Here is a 22869-nt window from a genome sequence, read left to right on the forward strand (position 1 = left end):
ATGTTAATTGTCATTAGTTCCAGGTGTCCCTTGTCTTCCCCTCATCAGTTCCTGTATATTTAAAGTGTGTTCTAGTTCTTGTCCTTTGTCAGTCGTTGAACGTCATCCTGATGTGTCGAGTCCTGTGATCCCCAGCCTTTGTTAATAAAACCCTTTTGATTTATTCTACTCCGTGTCTCCTCGCTCCTTCGTTCCCGTGTTCCTCGTGTGTGTGCACCGTGACAGGTAGCTCACTACGATTTGGAACAGATCTACTATGGTGGCTTATCAGAAGTGGGGTTTTAACTGAACAGTTCCCTCTCTGAATGAGAGGTCGAAGCTCAAAAGGAGGCCAGGAAAGAACTGACTTGTAATTCACATCTTTATATTGCAATTTCTCATGAATTCTCTTCAACCATAAAATAAATAATTGATTTTACTAAGAAAGAGGAAGGAGGAAGTGAATTATCATTCCACTATTTGGTTTTGGCCTCATTGCATTTTAAATTACATATCTAATGTTCAGTTCCAGGCTTCCATCGGTGTGACTGTATATCATTGTCTCCTGTGGGTACTATAGCGTCGCCATGGCAGCTCATTTCATATTGTTCCTTTACGCCACAAGGCTTTAGTCTCACAGTTTGGCTGGACCCGCGCACAATTACCATTGAACTCCAAAAGGCTATTACTATAACTCACAATGCAATTTTCTACTGCAGAAACTCCCAAACTCTCTCCCTGTTGGCTACTGCCAGAGCTCCGGGTCTGATTCCTCGACCAATTTGGTGTATTAGAGTCCTCATTGTCTTGCAGACGGACAATCTATGCGGCAATCATTGCAGCAGTTTAGATGTGATTTACACAGGCTCTCCTAAAGTGATTCTTAGCTAGAGGCAGATTGTATTCATTCAGGACGGGCCTGTTTATGGGCCCCTAAAACGCAGTGCACAAATCTATCTGCAGTCATTGCTGGCAAGAGACCTGCAGGAGGATTTTGGTAATTAAGCGCCTAACGAGTTTGCTTAATGAACGGCTCTGTGTGCTCTGAGCGTGAGTGCAGTGTATAAAACGTGATCTTCTGAGGTGAGCCCTCACAAACCTCTGCTAGTATGAAGCTCATATATACAGTCAAAATACAGTAAAAACAGTACATTTTTAAAATAATTGTTTTTTAAAATGTATGGTTACACTTTACTTGAAGGGGTGTGCATAAGACTGACATGACACCTTCATAATCATGACATGACACATGTAATGTAAGTTTTCATTCACACACAAGTTTACGTTAAAAACACACATGCATATGTCTGTGAAGGTAAACAGCTGTGAAATGAATCGTATGTTTATTTTAGATCTGTGTGGCAGCAGCAATATACAGTAAATAAATCAATAAATCCACTGCTCTCTTGTCTCCTCTGAGGCTGGGACTCTAAATAGTGTTCTGTGCTCGTCTGTGCAGCCAAAGACAGAACAGTTAGCATGTTTTGCTCAAACTTTCGCCATGGCATTAGAACTAGTACACTATTGTCGCTTGCGAAAACACAACAACGGCGCTGTGGGTGTAAACTTACAGATTAAGGGGCGGTAATATTATAATGAGATCCCTTTGCAACGTCACCAAGGGAGCGTAATCTGACGCGCTCGTTTTCTCAGACGCTTGCATAAAAAGGCTTACCAAAACAAAGTTACTGGGTTAATCTTTTTCACGTTTCCTTGGTTGGTAGATGCACCAGGGACCTGATTATAGCACTTAAAACCTGGAAAAGTCAGATTTTCATGATATGTCACCTTTAAATATTGGGTAAAGTAGTCATTAGGTGACATTTTGCTTGTATTATTATTAAATGTAATAACTTTGCATACAATATTGTATATATTTTACAATATTTTTTACTCTCTCTCTCTATATATATATATATATTACAATACATTTTATGAAAATGTATATCATTTTTTTTTTAAATATAAAACTTTTATTTTTTTTAAACAGTGAATATGTAAAATAACTTAATTAAAAAAAAAAAAAAATTTAAAAGGGAACACATTGGGCGTAGTCATTAAACTTGTCATATTTAATGTTAATTGACAAAATTTTTATTCAGACATACTGTATGTTTAACTGATATATTTTTATATTTTATCACCTGAATGTATTTTGTGATTTTCACATTTTTGTCTTGTATTAATCTGAAATATTTTATATAGTTTTTTGTTAATTTTATGTCTCATTTACTTTGTTCTCTCGATGAAGCATGTCCTTGCTTCTATTTAGTATAATATGAATTGCAAGAAACACTTTTCTTGCAATTCTTGGACTTTTCTAGTGTTAATAAACAGGAAGATTAATATTTTGCTACATGTGCTAAGTACTAAAACACTAAAATTCAAATAAAAAGAGGTGGTTAAAATGGCTAAAATTGCATTACCATAGGCATCAATTCTTTGTTTGGGGTTCCCAAAGCTCCATATGCTAATGCAGATCCATTTGGAAGGATTTAAGTCTCTGAATGTTGCCTGAACAACTTTCAAATGCAGCTAGTTTAATTACTGATTAGTTATCCGATTAGAGGAAAACACATGAAGTTAAAATACACTGGCACAGAACATGTTAAAATACTGTACACTGGCACAGGGCTACATTTAAGCCTGAAGTGGGAAAGATGATGCAGTCCTGTTAGCAGTGGCCTCAAGAACACCTTTTATTTGCGGTAACATTCAGTGTGAAGATGCTTCCTAACTTTGATGCCGATGTATGATCCCATCAGTACTTTATCCCCCGAACAAAAATAGCTGTGATTTTGAAGGCCTTATATTTTTACTGCAAGACCGCAGCCTCCTCTGCCCCGTGCCGTATCGATTTTCTGCTCTGGAAACCTGCCGTTTCCTCTCTCAGGTGCAGCTGGGATCCCAAAGCTATGATATCTAGTGCTCACCACACAGCAGTATGAAGTATGAAGGCCAGCCAAACATAAATACGTGAGTCTGAGACGCTCACACAGTGAACAGTGCCCTGAACATTCAAACATATGAAATCCCAGCTAAAGTCCTCGAATAGGCAAATGAGAGATTGTATTTTGATAGTGGCCAGCTCTGGAATGGCGTAGTTCAGTCAGAGAGATGCTTGACTGCCCAAATTTCTCTCACTTTCCGTGACTATTTGTATTGTCGGTGTTGCTAAGCCTCTTAGTACAGAATGTGTAACACAGATATGAGCTGTGATACTTTGTTCTTTTCTATTTCAAGTACAGCACACATTTAATTCGATAGTTAAAGAGGGCTGAAATCAAGGATAGATTGCTTTGCTAGTAATGTTATACATTGCTCCACATGCTGGCTTGCTGCATATCTTTTAATCATTTTGTGAACTGCAAAGTTGTTGTTGGTGAAACCTTAAAAATGCAAAGTGTCTATATGAAATAGATAAAATAAATAAAATAAATAAATGTATAAATATGATAATAAAGACATGTGAGTTAATAAATTAAATATTAATAATAATTTGTCATTTATTTATTTACTTAGGTTTGCTCCTTCATAGACTTTAAGCTATATAGCATATAACATTCATGGAGTTACTATTGTAACATTTCAGCGTTTTTTTTCTCTTCATACACTGGAGTGATTAACTATAATCATAATGGCAATACTGGGCTTTATTTAATGGAGATAACAACTAATAATAATCTCCACCAACCAATATTACACAGACAGCTAATTAAAACATAAATTTCCTGTTTCAGCAGAGCGCAGCATGCAGTGACAGCAGAGTAAGAATCATTTTAAACAAGGCAGATTAAACTATAGACCCTGAAATTAATCTAGCTTGTTTGTTATCGTCAGTGCATTTGTTACATTGTCATTAACTGGTGCCGTTATCTGTCATGTCAGATTTTTTGGATGCAGCATTCTTCACATTAGTTAGTACAATGTGTGAAACATTGCAGTGAGCCTTTTCATGCAACACAAGAATGAATTTCTGTGTAAAATGTTTATAAAACCATTTTTACTTAAATTGTCACTTCTAATTGAATGTGATAGTTTATGCAAGAATGGGTTTATGTACAATTACAATGATATTCTGTACCTGGTTTAATATATGAGGTGTTTTGTTGGTGTGGCTTTGTATTTATTTCCTTTTTTAATTGAAAGTCTTTGGGTCTTACCTACAGTGGAGATCAAAATTAGAGAACAATCTACAATTTCCTATATTTCAAGGTCACTGCTTAGTCCTATTTGAACATATCCTAACAGGAGTAGAAGGGCAGTTTTTAAGAATATTTCTTAAATGAATTGTATTCTGAAGCAATTACAATGACACTAATTCAAGTCCCCCCAAAAGGCTGGTTGTCCACGTAAGACAAATGCAGAAGAGGACAGGATAATGTGAAGTCTCACAATGGGGAATCGGTTCAACACTGCTGTTGGAATTGCTTGCCAGTTCAGCAATGAACAGGGTATGGATCTGTCTCGGCACGTTTAAGAGAAGATGACTAAAAGCACACTCTGCAGTGACCAAGCCTCTCATCAGCAGAAAGAATCAAAAGACTAGGCTCACCTTTGCTGAGGAGTCCTGATCTAAACCAGACTGAAAATCTCTGGAAAATCCTTGGTGACAAAGTTATGGCTAAGAAACCCACTACAGTTACCGAACTATGGAAGAGACAGGAAGAAGAGTGAACCAAGATCACACCAGCGCAGTGTGAGAAACTAGTGATGTCCTGTGGCCACAGATGTGATGAAATCATTCAAAGCAGGGGCCTTTTTGACAGCTTTAACTCTCCAAAACATTCATGCTACAGTGGTTACTGTTCTCTAATTTTGATCATGGAGTTTTCCACAAAATAAAGGTTTTTGTTGAAATGCCAGTGAAACATGTTAGTGGATCAGTGGTACCTACCTACAGCTAATATTCCTTCAAAGCTTTAGTGATGAAGATTAACAATATTTCAGAAAAATTCAAGTATTTATAGATTGTTGTCTAATTTTGACCTCCATAAATTTGACCTCTTATTTCAGTTAGTTGCTGAAGCAACATTTCTAATTTTTGTTTGGTTAAAGTTTTTAGTTTTTATCTAAAATTTATGATTTATTCCATTTTAGCTTTATTACAATCATTAAAAAAGTTTTAATAATTGGTTTTAGTTGAGAGTAATAAGCCTGTTCTGTATGCAAAAAAAGGCTCTTGCGCAAATATTTCTGTCGGATTCACAGACACATGCACACATAAATTTGTTCATACCATCTTTCTAATGTTTATGAATACATATCATTTTAAATGAGATATGAGATATGTGTGAATGCATGCTTAGTGAACGCGAGCCCGACTTTCACTGCAGTGAGTCATTGCAGCAGTCCCACTCAACTCTCCTCTGTTCCTGTGTGCTTTCAGGTAGAGCCAGTCTGCATGGCAAAGCGTCTCTGCAGATCGACCATGTGCGCTCAGAAGACCAGGGCTGGTACGAGTGCAGGGTCCTCATGCTGGAACAGCAATACGACACCTTTCACAACGGCAGCTGGGTTCACCTCACAGTCAACGGTGAGACCCTCGCCACTCTCACCAAACTAGTACTGTGAAAGACACACACATCTATCTATCTATCTATCTATCTATCTATCTATCTATCTATCTATCTATCTATGCCATTCTGTCGTTCCATCCATCTCAAGTTGTTTGACTCATTGCAGTGGTTTGTGTATAAGGCTTTGCTTATATCTGCATATCTGAATGTATGTACTCAGTTTCTCAGAGACTCTGCATACAGAGCAGGACGGACCGACATGCATTTCTCTCTCTCTCTCTCTTTCGGTGTGCTCTCTTCCCCTCCCCCTCATTTTTAATGGATGTCTGCTTTTGAGGGTGGAGTAGGACTAATCGCAGCTTGATTTCATATTCATTTCTAATATCAGCAGTAAATCAGAGCTGTGAGGAGTGGAGGAGGATGTGACTGTCTCTTACCACTCATGACTGGCTGCTGCTGTGACTAATATGTGTGGTAGACCCAACAAAAAACAGCCTTCATGCTCTTGCCACAGAAATGAGCAATGTACTCCCTTGTGGTCTAGAGTCTGCTGTCATTGTTTCCATCAGAAATCGTTATTGCCATCTCCCTTGTTTGATCCAATATTTTGTTCTTGTCGTACAGTGGACAATGATGGGTAATAATTAGATTTTTGGTTAATTATTAACTCCATGTCTGTAATCTTTAAGGACTTCTATATGTTAGTTAACTCTTAAATGTTGTCAAAAAATTAATACAAAATACTGATCCTTTTTATCAAATTCTCTCCAATCCCACCTGAAACAGTCTAGCAAGTAGCAAATTCGAGTTCATGGCTATGACGTAACGTAAGCCTGTTTAAAAATAAAAGGGACTATCATTTGATATGCCCTGCCGAAACTTCCTGTTTTGTGCTTGTCAATTGATTTCATGAAGCCTACACTCAATATTATGATCCTTTGGGTATGAGCCAGCATTCAAAAGAAACCCAATGGCCTGTTCTGAGATCTGCATGCCCTTATGTCTAATAAACATAACATAAACAGTAATATTTCACCAGGCAGCAGAGCCCTCATCATTTCCATTACACTAATGGAGATGTCTGCCATGGTGCCAAACTACAGAGGCAAATTTGGGGTAGCTCAAGGCTTTGGTCATGTCATGTTCCTCCCTCTCATTCCATTTGAACATCACGTTTTGCCTGATCTATTATTTATGGGCATGGTTCAGCGCCGCTGGAAATATATTATCTCCTCCACGGTGAGTGTTTGCATTTTATTAGATGATGAATTTAATACGATCCATTAAGACAATATGTAAACTATCATGATTCACAGCTCAGTAATCATTGCCTGGGGGTCAATATCCAAAAGGCCCTCGGTCGCATATTAATAGTATCGTAACGCCACTGTAGGCTTAAATCAAGTGCTGATGCAGCAGATTAATTCCAATACTGGAGCCTTTTGTATTTAGCTGCACTGCATACTGATTCTCACTGTACATCACCTTACATGTATGAGCTGCAGTGGCAGAGGAATTAAAGATATGGGCGTCATTAAGGAACCAGTGTCTCTTCTCATGTTGGTGAGAAATCGATAGCATATGCCTTGTTGGTACGTTGGTGATAAGCAACTCTATTGGTCCTTTATAGTGTCCATTTATTGAATCACATCCCCAAGTGAGATATGTGTCCATTCAGTGAACAGCAGCAGAGAGGAAGTGATAAAAGTGTGCAGTAAATGATCATGGTCGTCCTGGCTGAAATTGCACAGGAGGGACTGAGCGTTCTACTCAAGAAGAGGTACCGGTATATTTGGAAGAAAGACACAAGTATATCTTCAAAGAGCTGCTCAAGCAGAAGAAAAAAGTAATTTTAGATACTTTTAATGCGAAAGTTTTTTAATGTGACCCCTCGTCACATACCCCCATCGCCCCTTGCAGGCCGGGGGGTACCCACGAGACTGCGCTCTACGCCCCCCTTCCCCCGTTCCCTGCTCCTCCCCAAACATGGCGGACGGCAGCAGGCTCCAGTAGCCCCTCACTGCAGAACACAAGATCCAGGGGGCTCATGTTGGTGAGAAATCGTTAGCGTGTGTTGGTACGTTGGTGATAAGCAACTCTATTGGTCCTTTATAGTGTCCATTTATTGAATCACATCCCCAAGTGAGATATGTGTCCATTCAGTGAACAGCAGCAGAGAGGAAGTGATAAAAGTGCAGTCAATGATCGTGGTCGTCCTGGCTGAAATTGCACAGGAGGGATTGAGCGCTCTACTCGAGGAGAGGTACAGGTATATTTGGAAGAAAGGCATGATTAAAGGTCCCCTGAAGTGTTACTCTATGTGTTGACGTCATTTTAACTGAAACAGGAAGACAGGGCGGGACATATCAAGCAGCCCCGCCCCTTTTTAAAATAGCCAATAGCGTTCGTTTATATCACAGCTTGGGCTAGAGCCGTTCAGAGCCGTTGAGCTTCGTAAAGCCACGTTTGACAGGGTATGCCAGCCACAATCTCATCCATATTGCTATAAAATATAGCATTCTGTGTAGAATTCAAATAGCTCCGATACATTTTGTGGTCTGCGCTGACTCGCGCATGTGATCCGCTCCGTGCTATCGTGTCTCTGGACCGGAGCAGAGTGTGTGTGCGGTGCGGTGGTTAGCGTGACAGCGCGAAACCAGACTTATTTTTTCCTCAATGGAAAGCATATTTACACTGTTTGAATCGTTCCCTGTCCCCTATATAGTGCGCTACGTGCCATTCACTGTACAGAAAATACTAATTCTGTGGACAAGTGACCGATTTCAGCCGTGGCTTCAGCGTCTATTTTATAGTGTAGGGGGTGGGCGCTTCGGATTCTAGAGAGCATTTGATTGGACAGAAAGTTTGATGAGAAGCTGAAGTACGATGTGACGTCAAAAAATCATTGAGCCATTTTTGGCGGAAGTGACGAGCTGAAAGCTTTGTATGCTTATATCTTCGAAATGCGAATTTTGTCACTGTTTTGGAGCACCTTATAGATAACCTTAAGACTAACATATTGATACTAACACCCAAAAAACTTTAATTTTGATTTCATGGGGACTTTAAGTCTCTAAAAAACTACTCAAACAAAAGTAAAAAGTTAATTTATATACTTTTTTAAGGCAGGAGTTTTTAAATATTTTGATTCCCCTGACCCCCACATTGGATACAGTATTTGCAGGACTCCCTTAAATATAAAGGTAGATGTATATTTTCATCTATAAAGACTCATTTATACTGTGAAAAATGAAAATAATAATGTGGAAAATATTATCTGGAAAAATATTTACTTTCTATTTGACACATGATCTTTTTTCTACCCATTGTTAGATTTTATAAACCTGAAGAGAAATATTAAACTATAAAAAAAAATATATATAATTGCAAATTATATTAGGATATCCTACCAGTCTTTAAAAGCAGAATGCAAAAATGTACTAATGTCAAATTTGGTGAATTTTAACTTGCGTTTTGTTTTGTTTAATTTTGTTTAATTTCATATGGTTTTGTTTTGTTTTTTGGCTTTCTTTTGTTTTTTCTTTTGCTTACTTTTGTTTTTGTTTTGTTTTCTTTTGTTTTTCCATTAAACCTTTCCCAGCACTCTTTTGCACCCCTAACCTGTTTTTACTTAGCAAGAAATATTTATACCAGCCCAACCAGTTTGAAGTACTGTTTGAAGTAAAAATGAAAAAGAAGTTAGGAAGAGAGCAGTACTAGCTGTTTTCATCTATTACATAGTGTTTCACTTCCAATCCTGTACAAGTCAGATATATGCCAATAAGTACATGTTTGCTGCAGTGATGCACGTAGTTTGCGTATCTCTGCATTCAGTTATGTTGATTATTCACCTGATATTTATTTGGCTGCTGTCAGACGTTGAGGTGTCATCCACAGGAACGGTATAATTAGCACAGCGCTGTCTGCTCTCCGTAAGCACAGGCTTTTTGTATATTTAACATATGCTTGTGAGGTGAGACTCATGCATATTCCAAACTTCAAACAATGACACCAGCAAGGGTAACAGTCTGCTGCACCTCGCGTCCATGTTGAAAGTCCACAGCCGTTCCCTTGCAGAAATCACTGTGGCTTATTTGGAAAGTGCACAGTAGCCGTTTCTCCATTTCAGAGCTGCGGCGGGAGAGGCGAGAGGCACGATTGAAGGGTGTATTATTGCATGCGGGGTGCGTGTTTGTGTATGTGTGTTTTTGGCCCGGGGTGAATGAGTTCAGTGTCTGCCTCGTCTTTTTTCAGGCGGAGAAATGTCACCTGTGCAGCTGTGGCGGGTGGCACTTGTGCGAACATCTGTGAGGGTTTATTTCACAGCATCCTATTTCCTCTTTACTGCTACAGCGGCCATTCATGCCCTCCCTCATTTGCATTCACGGTCAGTTCAGAGGTTCACTCAGTCACGTCCCCTCACACGCACACACAGTCCTGGCCCTTAGGTGCTTTCCGAAATGTCGATATCAGTGATTGCGGCGTGGTTTTTACATGGTGTATGGTTTTTATATGTCGTCAGGACGTTTTACAATAAAGTGGATATAATAGCCTTTTGGCTAAATGGCTCATGGTCGGATTTGCAAGCAATGCAGCTTTGAATCTAAACGACATAATGCCTGCTTGAAATTCACTACATTTGCTTTGATTGCAGATGTGTGAGTGACCTGCAGCCATGGCAGTTTTTGACTGAAATGAAAAAGGTTTATATTGCTCCTCCCAGTAGGTTTTGGTGTCAAGTTTTTATGGCATATTACCATTTTATGACTTTTAATAAGCATGCATTGTCATGCCTTTAAAGATGATCCTCTAAGGAATAGTCAATTAGCTGACTTGGTCAGTTTGTAATCAAATGCTTTATGTGCATTTATTATCTGGATACTTGAAAGTCTTGCTGTTGGAAATAATAAGTAAATAACTCAAAATCAGTTTTATAATCTCCAACCTTTTGCTTGCTCTTATTGTTTAATATGCCTTTTCCTCCAAAATAGCTCGTCAAAACCTGTAAACTTATATTTTGTATATCAATTCACTCATATGAAATGTGTAGGCTAAGTATACCCATTATCCCACCAAAATCTAAGTTTAGGTGTTTTTCATAGATATTGACATTGTTTGTAAGAAAAATAATTTGTTAAAATGCAAGATTTATCTCTCATTTGAAAATGTATTAATTGATGTACTGTTTAGAATATTAAATTAAGATATTTTATCAATAAACAAAGCATGGGCTTTATTGGTACTTTGGCACCATTTAAGCCTGCATTCCAAATAAGCCCACACAATTATTTATTCACAAAATATAAAAAATTTTTGATTTTAAAGAAGTAAAACATTAATATATTTATTCTGTGACGGGGAAGTATTTAAATAAATAAATAAATAGTTAGCGCTCATCACCTGTACCAATAACATTCAACATGAAAAACATACAGTATGCAAAGCACAATACTTTTACTGTGCCAACATGATAAAGGTGACATGCCTCTATGATTTTTGGATAGGTGCTGTAGTTTTTTCTCTCTTTTTTTGTCATTTGTTATCTAAATATAGTTGTAATTTAAGGTAGTAAGTAAGATAAGGGAAAATGTTAGTAAGGTAAAAGCACACAAAGAACTGTTATCATTAAACACTTTCACTCAGAAAACTGATCAAAGTTTGTAATTAGAGAGATTCCTCATTGAAACATAAGGTGGGCTTAAATGGTTCCACATTGAGTAATGGTAAAAAAAAAATGTTATTTATTAAAATAATTTGCTCTACAAAACAATTTATGATTTATTTATTTGTAAATTAATGTAAAATTAATCATAAAACATTTAGTGTTTCTAGTTCACATGCTTAATTCTTTGTCAGTCTATCTTTCAGTAAGGCTAGTGGTTTGACCTTGAGATTAACTTTGTGCGCAAGTCAATAAAACTGATAAAAAATTATATAAAATTATAAAGTACTATTTGTTCATACACAAAAAAACAATACATTTATCTCTTATTTGACATAATATGTGACCCTGGACCACAAAACCAGTCTTAAGTCGCTGGGGTATGTTTGTAGCATAGCCAAAAATACATTGTATGGGTCAAAATGATCGATTTTTCTTTTATGCCAAAAATCATTAGAATATTAAGTAAAGATCATGTTCCATGAAGATATTTTGTAAATTTCCTACCATAAATATATGAAAACTTCATTTTTGATTAGTAATACGCATTGCTAAAGACTTCATTTGGACAACTTTAAAGGCGATTTTCTCAATATTTAGATTTTTTTGCACCCTCAGATTCCAGATTTTCAAATAGTTGTATCTCCACAAAACCAGTCATAAGTGTAAATTTATGGATAATCTGAAAGGTGAACAAATAAGCTTTCCATTGATGTGTGGTTTGTTAGGATAGGACAATATTTGGCCGAGATACAACTATTTGAACATTTCATGAAACATGATCTTTACTTAATATCCTAATGATTTTTGGCATAAAAGAAAAATGGTTCATTTTGACCCTTACAATGTATTTTTGGCTATTGCTACAAATATACCTGTGCAACATAAGACTGGTTTCGTGGTCCAGGGTCACATATTGTCTGATCCTAATAAACCATACATCAATAGAAAGCTTATTTATTCAGCTTTCAGATGATGTATTAATCTCAATTTCAAAAAATTGACCCTTATGACTGGTTTTGTGCTCCAGGGTCACATATGTGTCATTTTTTGACCCTTACAATGTATTTTTGGCTATTGCTACAAATATACCTGTGCAACATAAGACTGGTTTCGTGGTCCAGGGTCACATATTGTCTGATCCTAATAAACCATACATCAATAGAAAGCTTATTTATTCAGCTTTCATATGATGTATAAATAAATTTCGAAAAATTGACACTTAAGACTGGTTTTGTGATCCAGGGTCACATATCAAGGTATTAAACAAAGAAATGGCTGAAAATTGCAGAAATGTGTTGATTTCTGAAGTGTCCCGAAACACCAAAGTTTTTGGGAGTCTTTGTGTGAGGTTCCCTGAGACAGCATGCACATGGGTCATAACTCAACACTGGCAAATGTGATTGGTATGCAATAAAGAATGTCAGGTAAGTAACAAATCACTGGATTAGTTAAAATAAAGACCGGCATAAAATATGATTTTTTTTTCTTTTTGGCCTTAAAGGGAACATGGACTTAATGGATACACTTACCCTAAATAAAACTGAATTGCATTTAATTGAATTTTTAATTGTTTTATCTTTTGTGCAGTTGAGTTTTGGGTCACACTTTATTTTAAGGTCCAATTCTCGCTATTAACAAACCATTAATTATGACTTTTGCCTCAATAGACTCCTAATTTGCTGCTTATTAATAGTTAGTAAGGTAGTTTTTAAGTTTAGGTATTGGGAAGGATTAGGGATGTAGAATATAGTAATGCCGAATATGTGCTTTATAAGTACTAATAAACAGCCAATATGTTAATAATAGGCATGATAATAAGCAACTAGTTAATAGTGAAAATTGCTCCCTATACTAAAGTGTGACCGAGTTTTGTTTTGATCATTTTAGCTTTGTTTAGCTTTTTGTTTTTCACAGCCTAGTTTTGGTTTTTGCAATGTTTTGTTTTGCACATTCTAGCTTTGTTCTGCACAAATTAGTTTTGTGCAGTCAAATTTTGTTTTGCACAATATGGTTTTGTTTTGCACAGTTTTGTTTTGTACATTCTGTTTTTGTTTGGAACAGTCGGGTTTTGTTTTTGCAATATCATTTTGTTTTGCACCATGATGTTTTTGGCTCAATCTAATTCTGTTTTGCGCGATTTAGTTTTGTTTTGAGCAGCCTAGTTTTTATTAAAGGGGTCATATGATGCGATTTCAAGTTTTCCTTTCTCTTTGGAGTGTTACAAGCTGTTCGTGAATAGATAAGATCCCTGAAGTTGCAAAGACTAAAGTCTCAAAACCAAAGAGATATTCTTTATCAAAGTTAAGACTCTGCCACGCCCCCCCTAAAACGGCTCGTTCTAACATGCCCCCACATATCTACCTCACTATGTGGAAATATTTGCATAATGCCGCCCAAATGTTCACGCAAAGAAAGAAGGCGTGGTTTCAGTAACCGCAGTTAGTGTTGAAGCAGCCATGTCAGGGAGACGCTGTGTGTTTCTAGGCGAAAGCAAAAGCACTTTATTTGGCCTTCCGAAAGTAGATGCATTTAGGAATCTTTAAGATTACTTACAACAGAACAGCAATGCATTTTATGGACGACCGTTTCGTGAACCTAGGAGAGGAGGTAATTCTGACTTTGCTATGACAATCTAGCGCTTCTGAATCAGCTGCTGATTTGTTATTAGTTTAAGTATTTGCTATTGACTGTTCAAATGCGGAGTTTTGCGCAGTGTGTGTGTGTGTGTGCGTGCGACTTTTTTATCCCATTTTTTTAGCGACTCTGTTCCCCTTTCGGGCTTGAACTGATGGTAAAACTAATGACATTATTTACTGTCTTTACATTTATTTTGAAAGATGAAGCTCGCGATTATGGTAAGGGGCGTTACATTTCCGACGAGTGCTTGCGGTGTTCGGCCAATCACAATGCACTGGGTCAACTGGCCAATCAGAGCAGACTGCGCTTGTCGGAAGGAGGGACTTTGTAGAAAACGAAGCGTTTGAGAGAGGCGGGGCATAGAGGACCTACAATAATGTACAGTATTTGAAAAATAATGTGTTTTTTGAACATTAAAGCATGTCAACATATTCTGTTACACCAAATACACAAAATAATGATCTTTAAAAAAGCATCATATGACCCCTTTAAAATCAGTCACTGTCCATCACTAATTACGTGTCACGTATTATTTTCTTTGCAAAGGGATATCACAGCATAATATGCTCAATACTTACCATTCAATGTACAGATTCTAGTTGCATTAAAGATATGAAGACTCATTCACACTGTAAGCTTATCTTAAAAGTTTTGTAAGAATCACTGGTGTTCATTGGTATTCAGACTGCCCCACTTCTCCAAAAGCGTCTTTGTTGGGGCAGGTGCTGTCTGGCCTCACAAGGGCAGAAAGTCTGACAGCACTGGTTTCCTGTAGCCGCGATATTAGCATCCACTTGTGTATGGATCCTATGTGGGCAGTGGCTGTTCTTCCTGCCAGGACGGGTGAGAGGGTGGCCAGCTGCCTGCGTGTACCCAGCAGGTGTCAGCCGGGCAGATGTACCCGCTCGGAGAACAGTAGTGGCACTGTGGAGACGCTCAGGTCATCACACAGCCCTCCTTCATCAGTGCGGTCGTCACACTCGTCTCTCTCAGAACATCCTGCCCATCCCCACAGATCATTAGCTTCTGATACTAAACGCCAATCCAAACCACAATAGTGAGGCCTAGTGGTTAAAGATCTGAGCTGGTAACCTAAAGGTTGCAGGTTTGAACCCATCAGATATCATCACTGTGCCCTTGAGCAAGAAATAATTCAGCCAAAATATTGAAGTTCTTTCATCATTTACTCATTCTCATTTTTTTCTTCTTCTACGGAACACCAAGAAGATATTTTGAAGAATATCTTAAGAACCGTTCACATAAAGAACGATAATTATAAATGATAACTATATTATTGTCCACACCTGGGGTGGACGATATTGTTTTGTTTATCCTAAGCGCACTGCATTTTTGTAGTCTGTCACTTTAAATGCTCAATCTCTTTAAGGCAGGATGCACCGATCACTGTTTTTATCATTCATTGGCTGGAAAAAATCATTCTGAAAGTGAATATATTGTTTCTCTGTGCTGTTATTGTTATAGTTGTGATGTGGACACTATTCTTTTATGTTTAGAATAATTTTTAGAACTATATCTTTATTGTTATAATTATTAATCCTTGGTGTGGATGGGCATTTAAGTGTTTATTTATTTATTTATTGGTCCATGCAATGAATATCACTGGGGTACAATTAGGGCTGCACAATTAATCGAATTTCTAATCGTGATTACAATTACGGATGCCACAATTACATAATCGTTCAAAGCAGCAATTAATCGTTCAAAGTCCACTTATGTTATTCTGCATGCTTAAGGTGCTTTTTTCTTTCTACATGTTATCTTAAGGGTTTTTCCATTGTTTTAATGTTAGTTTTAGTATAACGTTATAATACCATGAACATTTTTACCTTTTTATTTAAAGAAACCAATCCAATGAATAGTTGACATTTGAGGCTTAATACTATAGAAAAGCAATAAAAGTTTTTCAGTTAGTGTTTTCAGCTTGTTTATTTTCATATAAAAATATGGCATGCAGTTGCTTCAAACAAAGGTGTAAACATCATTAATTTAATCGTAATAATAATCGCAATTACAATTTCAAAGGAATAATCGACAATTATGATTTTTGTCATAATCGTGCAGCCCTAGGTACAATGTTTTATTAGTCCCCATTGAATTTTATTATATGGGGGAAAAAACTATTCTTTTTTTATTTATTTGTAATTCTGCAAAAGAAAGAATGTCGGGTTCAAAACCACATGAGGATCATGAGGATAAATTATTTGGTTGTTTTCTGAAATTTGGTACCTGGAACTTTGGCATCTTTTTAATAAGTAGTTTTTGTCTTGTTTGCCAGTAAAAATATCTAAACACTATTAATCGTGATACATTTTCTTCTGTGGAGGTCAACAGCAATGATAAACTGTATATCTACATCAGTGTCCATGTGTCTGTGGTTTTCTAGATCTGTGTTTCAAAGTGGGACAGGTTCATTGAAGATTTTTGGCTGAGTTCATTTACAAAAGCAAATTAGTTTGTGGACACTCTGTAGCTCTGCATTTGAAATCTGTCTTCCCGAATCATTTTATTTAGGTATTATTAATTAGACATCAATCAGTATGTGAGAGCGAAGGTTGTTTGCTTGCCAGAAGTCTGCTGTGAAGCACAGAGAAAAGTTGAGGTGCTGAGCGTCTATTCACTGAGCTCTGTCCAGACCATCTGTTCACGTGGAAAGACCTTCAGACAGGTTCCTTCTGAAATATGTCTTCTGTTTGTCATTCGCAGTGTGAGCCCAAGATTTCACAAAAAATACATAGTGAGACGAGTCCAGAAACTAGGGCAGGTGTGTGATGGAGTTTGTTTGTCCCTTAAAGTACCTTCAAGTGTTTATCAGAACGTATTCCTAAGAGAGAAGCAGAGATGGAAAAGATGAAAAGGAAGAAAAAAATTAACTTTTAGTCAATATCAGGGATATGCAAAACAACATAGTAACAGAATAGACCTGGTGGGTTGCCTAAACAACTACTATAGATTTTTTTAAGGATTCGTTCACATAAGACACATTCAAAAACATATAGAATGTGTTGGAATGGAATTTGGACTATTTATAACTCAAATAATGTGAGATATGACATATGAGACTATAGTGGAGGTGCTTTAAAGGCGATTCATTTAAAACACAACTGCTGTCAGCACATTAATTAGCACTGCCTCTAAAAATATCAAAACTAAAAAGAGATGCATGAAAAAAATCTAATGAATTAGGCTAGTCAACCTCAGCAGCAGACTAGTCTGTGGTTGGATTAGTTGACTATTGTGACCCATCCTTAGAGAATATATATTTTTAGAGATTTGATGCTGATCTCAGCAAGACGTTTTGGGCTATGAATTCTTCTCCCTTGCGTTTAACCTGCAACAGATTGCAGTGAGAATGAAAAAGCTCATGGTAGGCACAGATGGACGGATGTTCAGAGGCATTAATTGCTTGCTTTGTTTGTTTTTCACCAGGTGTTTGCGCTGTTGAAAGCAAAACTGCTATAGGCTAATGGTGACCCACATGCAGAGGAAGTTAGGATTTCATTGCTGAAAGTGCGCAATGCATATTCCTAGAGACTTGTATTATCACTTGATAGATAGGTGCACATAAAAATGATTATGCAGGATTATGCTGAAATGGAATGATCATCATTCACAAAGTTCTACACGTCCAGTGTTATCAGATGTGTTACGATTGGTGGCAAAACAATGATACAACACCATAGACTTTCATTAAAAAAGAGGCCCGAATCACATCATAAAGACTTGACACTGGGCGAGTAAAGAGTAAACCAGTAAACAGCCACCTAGCAGCTACGTAGAATACCTTGGAACTGCATCATGTGTAAAAATGCGAAAAAGGTGTGCAGATTGCATTGACATGTTGCAAGGATGTTCTGGATGAAAGTGACACTACAGAGATTCTGGTAGTTCTTGTTCTCTGTTTCTGCAGCCTCTGCCGTCTCACACGCTCACCATGGGGACTGAGCATGTGAGAGTATTAAATATAAAAGAATCTGGACTCAACTTGTCCTGTCTTTGTTTCTGTCCCAGCGCCCCCTACGTTCACGGACACGCCACCGCAGTATGTGGAGGCGAGGGAGGGTGGCAGCATTACTCTGACCTGCACTGCCTTCGGAAACCCCAAGCCGGTGGTCACCTGGCTGAGAGACGGGGATCAGCTGACCAGCAACAAGAAATACACGGTAACTGTGTTCTGGTTTAATATTTTTTTCTTAATCAGTGACTTGAATTGTTTGACTTGTTTTTCCATTAAAAAATATATGAATAACCTGAAAACAAGAAACAATGTTTCCGCCATGGGATAAAAAAAAGTTAACACCAACTTTTTATCTCACAATCTATACTTTTTTTCTCAGAACTGCAGTATAAAAACAGAACTGCAGGATTGCAATAAATGTCTGATTGCAATAAAGTCAGAACTCGGAATTACGATAAAAAAATAAGAATTATGAAATAAAAAGTCAATTTCCTTTTTATTTTTATTCTTTGGTGGAATTAATTGAGAGATATAAACAAGTTGGCAAGAAAAAAAATCAGAATTGCGAGAAAAGTTTTTTTTTTTTTTTTAATCTGAATAGAGTGTTTAGAGTTTTTATCTCACAATTTGGACTGTTTTTCCCCTCAGAATTTGTAATTTGTAAGATAAAAATGTGCAATTATCTTTTTTAAAAGATTTTTTAAAATCTTATTTTATTTGATTTTTTTGATCTATCTCATGGGGGAAATGGGCTTTCATAGTTTTCAGCATTGATAATAAATGTTTTTGAGCACCCAATCAGCATATTAGAATGATTTCTGAAGGATCATGTGACACTGAAGACTGGAGCAATGACGCTGAAAATTCAGCTTTGCATTACAGGAATAAACTACATTTTAAAATATATTCAAATAGAAAACAGGTATTTTAAATTGTAATAATATTTCACAATATTACTGTATATGCCTTAGTGAGCATAAGAAATGTATTTAAAAAAATGGTGAGGTTGATGCACAAACCAAGCAAATAAAAAAATTAGATGAAATTAAAGGGGTCATATGATGCGATTTCAATTTTTCCTTTCTCTTTGGAGTGTTACAAGCTCTTGGTGCATAAAGAAGATCTGTAAAGCTGCAAAGACTAAAGTCTCAAATCCAAACAGATATTCTTTATAAAAGTTAAGAGTCAACCACGCCTTCCTAAAACGGCTCGTTCTAACACGCCCCCACATGTCTACGTCATGATGTGGGAAGATTTGCATAACGCCGCCCAAATGTTCACGCAAAGAAAGAAGGCTTAACTTTTATTCTCGCTGTAGTATTGTTGTTGCCGCCGCCGCCATGTCGTAAAGGCACTGTGTTTCTGTCACGATCTGCTACGGTGCGGGAACACGGAGCAAGGAACGAGGAGACCAAGAGTACAGAAACCAAGGAATTTATTCATCTTCATGGGGAATCACAAGTAGCAATGTAGACACAAACAATACCGGACGCTGGAGCACACACAGGGAACACTATTTATACACACAGGAGGAGCGGATGACGAGACACACCTGGGAGCAATGAAACATCATGGGAAACACCTGGGACAAATTAAACATGGGAAAGGAAGGCACATGAGGATGGAGCCGACACTGGAACGAACTCTGGGGCTGGAGCCGACACTGGAACGAGCTCTGGGGCTTCATCAATGCATGGCGGGCTTGCCACATTAACGTCCTTCGGGCTTGCCACATTAGCGTCCTTCGGGCTTGCCACATTAGCGTCCTTGGTTGTTTCAACCCAACTTTGGGTCAAATATGGACTAACCCAACCGTTGGGTTAAATTTTTACATTAAATTTTTAACCCAAAAGTTGGGTTAGTCCATATTAGACCCAAAGTTGGGTTGAAACAACCCAGCATTTTTTAGAGTGTATTATATTATATTATATTATATTACACTCTTAGAAAAAAAGGTACAAAAGCTGTCACTGGGGCGGTACTTTTAGGTACTAATTTGTACCTTTAAGGTACCACCCTAGTGACAGCTTTTGTACCTTTTTTTCTGTATATTATTAGGTAAATTGAGCTTATTTTAAAGATGTTTACTGTGTGAAAAAAACTGTAGTGCTCAGTTCCAGATGTAGCACTTTCGTTTTGGTTAACTGCTGCCTTGATTAAGTAGAAAAATTGTCAGTGTCATTTTTGTCTCCAAATATAGCCAGAATGAATTTAGTCTAGCCATGAATTTGATCCACAGTGAATTGTACTGTCTCATTTTTCTTTTGGAAATGGAAGCATGAATCATCACTAGCTATTTGTAAGAAGAGGCTCTGTCAGTCGGGGCCCGCGTCGGGGGTCTGACAGTTGAAGAGCACACGCCTGCAGTGGGAATGGAGAAAAAAACCTGACAAGCGTGTTTCCACCTTACACTGCATGCAGGCTGCGAGGGAGGAGGCGGCGAGGATTTGACAGAACAGGCAGTCAGTCTGGCTCCAGTAGGCATTGCCTCTTAGCACATCAGAGGAGCGATCCCTGAGGAAACAGACAAATAAAAGACAAGAGAGACAGTGTAGCCGCTTCTGTCTTACATCTGAATGTTCACTTTCATCTGTTTTAGACTAGCCATCTGCACCGCCTTTGTTAGCTGCGTTTGTCTTGTTCCGCATTTCCTAGCATGCTTTTGGTCACAGCTAGCATGTGTAGCGCACAAGGCGTGTTTGAGTGCCATTTGCCGTATTCTGCCTGCCACTCTTGCTCACTGGCGATTGATGAACAGGAAGTGATGGCTGGATGCTGTTTTTCCTTCATGACCGCTCTTAGCAAGGTTACTCTCCAACCCCGTGGCTGCTCTTATCCTCCTTCACTCCACGGCACTGCAGCGTATTCCCTAAAGGTCACGTTTGTGATGTCTTGCAAGCTGTTTTACGGGTGAGGTGTGGAGATGGTGTAGAGCCTGTGAAATCCCACATAAAAGTATTTGCATGTCCTTCGCACGTGCTTGCATTATATAACAAAATAGCAAACGCTGGTATTTATTAAAATATATTATATACTTTTATATATATAAACTTTTTAAGTTAAACATTCCAAATTATTGTTTAATAAACACAAACCATGTGGCATTCATTTTAATAAGCTAACTTTTCAAACTAAATATGAATTAAATTGTTACATTTAATAAATTACGATATGCCTTCCGCTATGCCTACATCATACGCTCGAGCGCCTTGTCGTGAACGCGGCTACTTGAGCGACCGGAAGCTTGAGATTACAGTTACAAATTTTTTACACATTTTTATATTTTTCTTACACTAATGGATCATTTCGCTTCAGAAGGCCTTTATTAACACCCCAGAGCCATGTGGAGTAATTTAATGATGGATGGATGCAGTTTTTAGGCTTCAAAAACAGGGGCACCATTCACTGCCATTATATAATATAAATTAAAAAATATATATTTTTTATAAAGAATATAGTTATAGTTATAAGATTATATATTGACTATTTATCTTATAAATAAATGGTTTTATGGATGGCTAGTAATTTTGCTATGCGAGCAAGATATATATATATATATATATATATATATATATATATACACACACACACACATTATTAACACCCCAGAGCCATGTGGAGTAATTTAATGATGGATGGATGCAGTTTTTAGGCTTCAAAAACAGGGGCACCATTCACTGCCATTATACAGCTTGGAAGAGCCAGGACATTTTTAAATATAACTGTGATTGTGTTCGTCTGAAAGAGGAATGTCAGATATGCCTAGGATGCCCTGAGGGTGAGAAAATCATGGGCTAATTTTCATTTTTTGGTGAACTATCCCTTTAGGTCTGCAAAAGATACTTTTGGGGCCTCTGTATGCTTAATCCTGGACCCTCTGCAGAAACAATCCCACTTGATTTTGATGTCAGTGAATGTGAATACTGCAGAAGGCTAGGCAATTCCACATCACATTTAGTAAATTGTGCTGTGTGCTGTGATTAATCTTGATTTGGCTGCAATTAGATTGTATCAAATCTATATTTAATTATTTTTCTGTAGGGAGAAAGCACTCAGCTTCAGCTCTTGGCTCATACTTTTAAAAGCTGTTCCCACTGCTAACCAGCCACAGTCCCAGACATTTACTCAAAAGAAGTGTGTCGTGACCTCACCTTTGAGAACAGTGGTGAGGAGGCCGGTGGTCCTCCATTATTTTGCCTGCTTCCATGGCTAGAAGTTAGAGAAATGGAGGAATGCAGTGAAGGAAAACACACTCTAAAGAGCAAGAGGCACAGATGTCTCGTCTCGATGCGCAGAGCTTGTTTCTCACCCTGCCCTCCTCCACAGCAGTGTGTGTTTAAATAAAGCTCTCTGCACACACACTGTGTTTGAGAGAGTTTATTACCTGCTCTCGTCTGGGTCATCAGTGTGATGTGACTGTCAGCGACAGGATGGTGATGGAACAGGCCAGGAGTATTGTGTCAACCATCCAGTGGGACTTGACACACCTTGGGATATTGTGTGGGAGGAACAATAAGGCCAGTCTCCTCTGGCTAAAGCTATTGACGTGCAGGGAATAAGATTCGACCCATTCCTTTTCCAAAACGTCCTGTCAGGAACCTATGCAGTATTTCATGTCATCCATGTGTTGTTCGGGAAGATACAGCTGCACTTTCAAGCTCAGATGGGGATGCAGATGTATATTGATTGGTTTGTTACAAAGCGCACAAGCAAAACAATGCATAGTTTCTTTTTACACTTGGTTTGGAATCTGATTTTTGAAAATGCACTTTTAAAATTCCATTGAAATGTTAATTTGAAACATTTTAAAAAATCGAATGAAATCTAATTTCTGAAAATGTGCTATTAAGTTCAATTAAAATATTAATTTTAAACTATTTTATAAATAAATTTTTTTAACCTACAACACTATTCAGTATTGAATGAAAATTGAATATTGTAGAAATACACACACACACACACACACACTGTTGAAAGCAAAACTATATATCTGCAAGTTTCAAACCAGAACAAAATGAGATGAAATTGAACTAAATTCAATATATATTATCAGAATATAAGTATTATATTATTTTAATTTATCATATTATTTT

At 37.6% G+C, this 22869-nt stretch overlaps 1 protein-coding gene across 3 annotated transcripts in view; it reads left to right on the forward strand.

Annotated features, from left to right (window-relative positions):
* igsf9ba (immunoglobulin superfamily, member 9Ba) overlaps positions 1–22869 on the forward strand; it is a 76666-nt gene that overhangs the window by 20354 nt on the left and 33443 nt on the right. For all 3 annotated transcript variants that reach the window (XM_016501349.1, XM_016501350.1, XM_016501351.1), the window contains exons 3-4: positions 5369–5515; positions 17830–17981. In XM_016501349.1, coding sequence (XP_016356835.1) covers positions 5369–5515; positions 17830–17981 — 299 coding nt within the window. The remainder of the gene's footprint in view (positions 1–5368; positions 5516–17829; positions 17982–22869) is intronic.

The sequence above is a fragment of the Sinocyclocheilus anshuiensis genome, unplaced genomic scaffold (genome assembly GCF_001515605.1).
Source record: "Sinocyclocheilus anshuiensis isolate Anshui unplaced genomic scaffold, SAMN03320099.WGS_v1.1 scaffold891, whole genome shotgun sequence".
Taxonomy (NCBI): Eukaryota; Metazoa; Chordata; class Actinopteri; order Cypriniformes; family Cyprinidae; genus Sinocyclocheilus; species Sinocyclocheilus anshuiensis.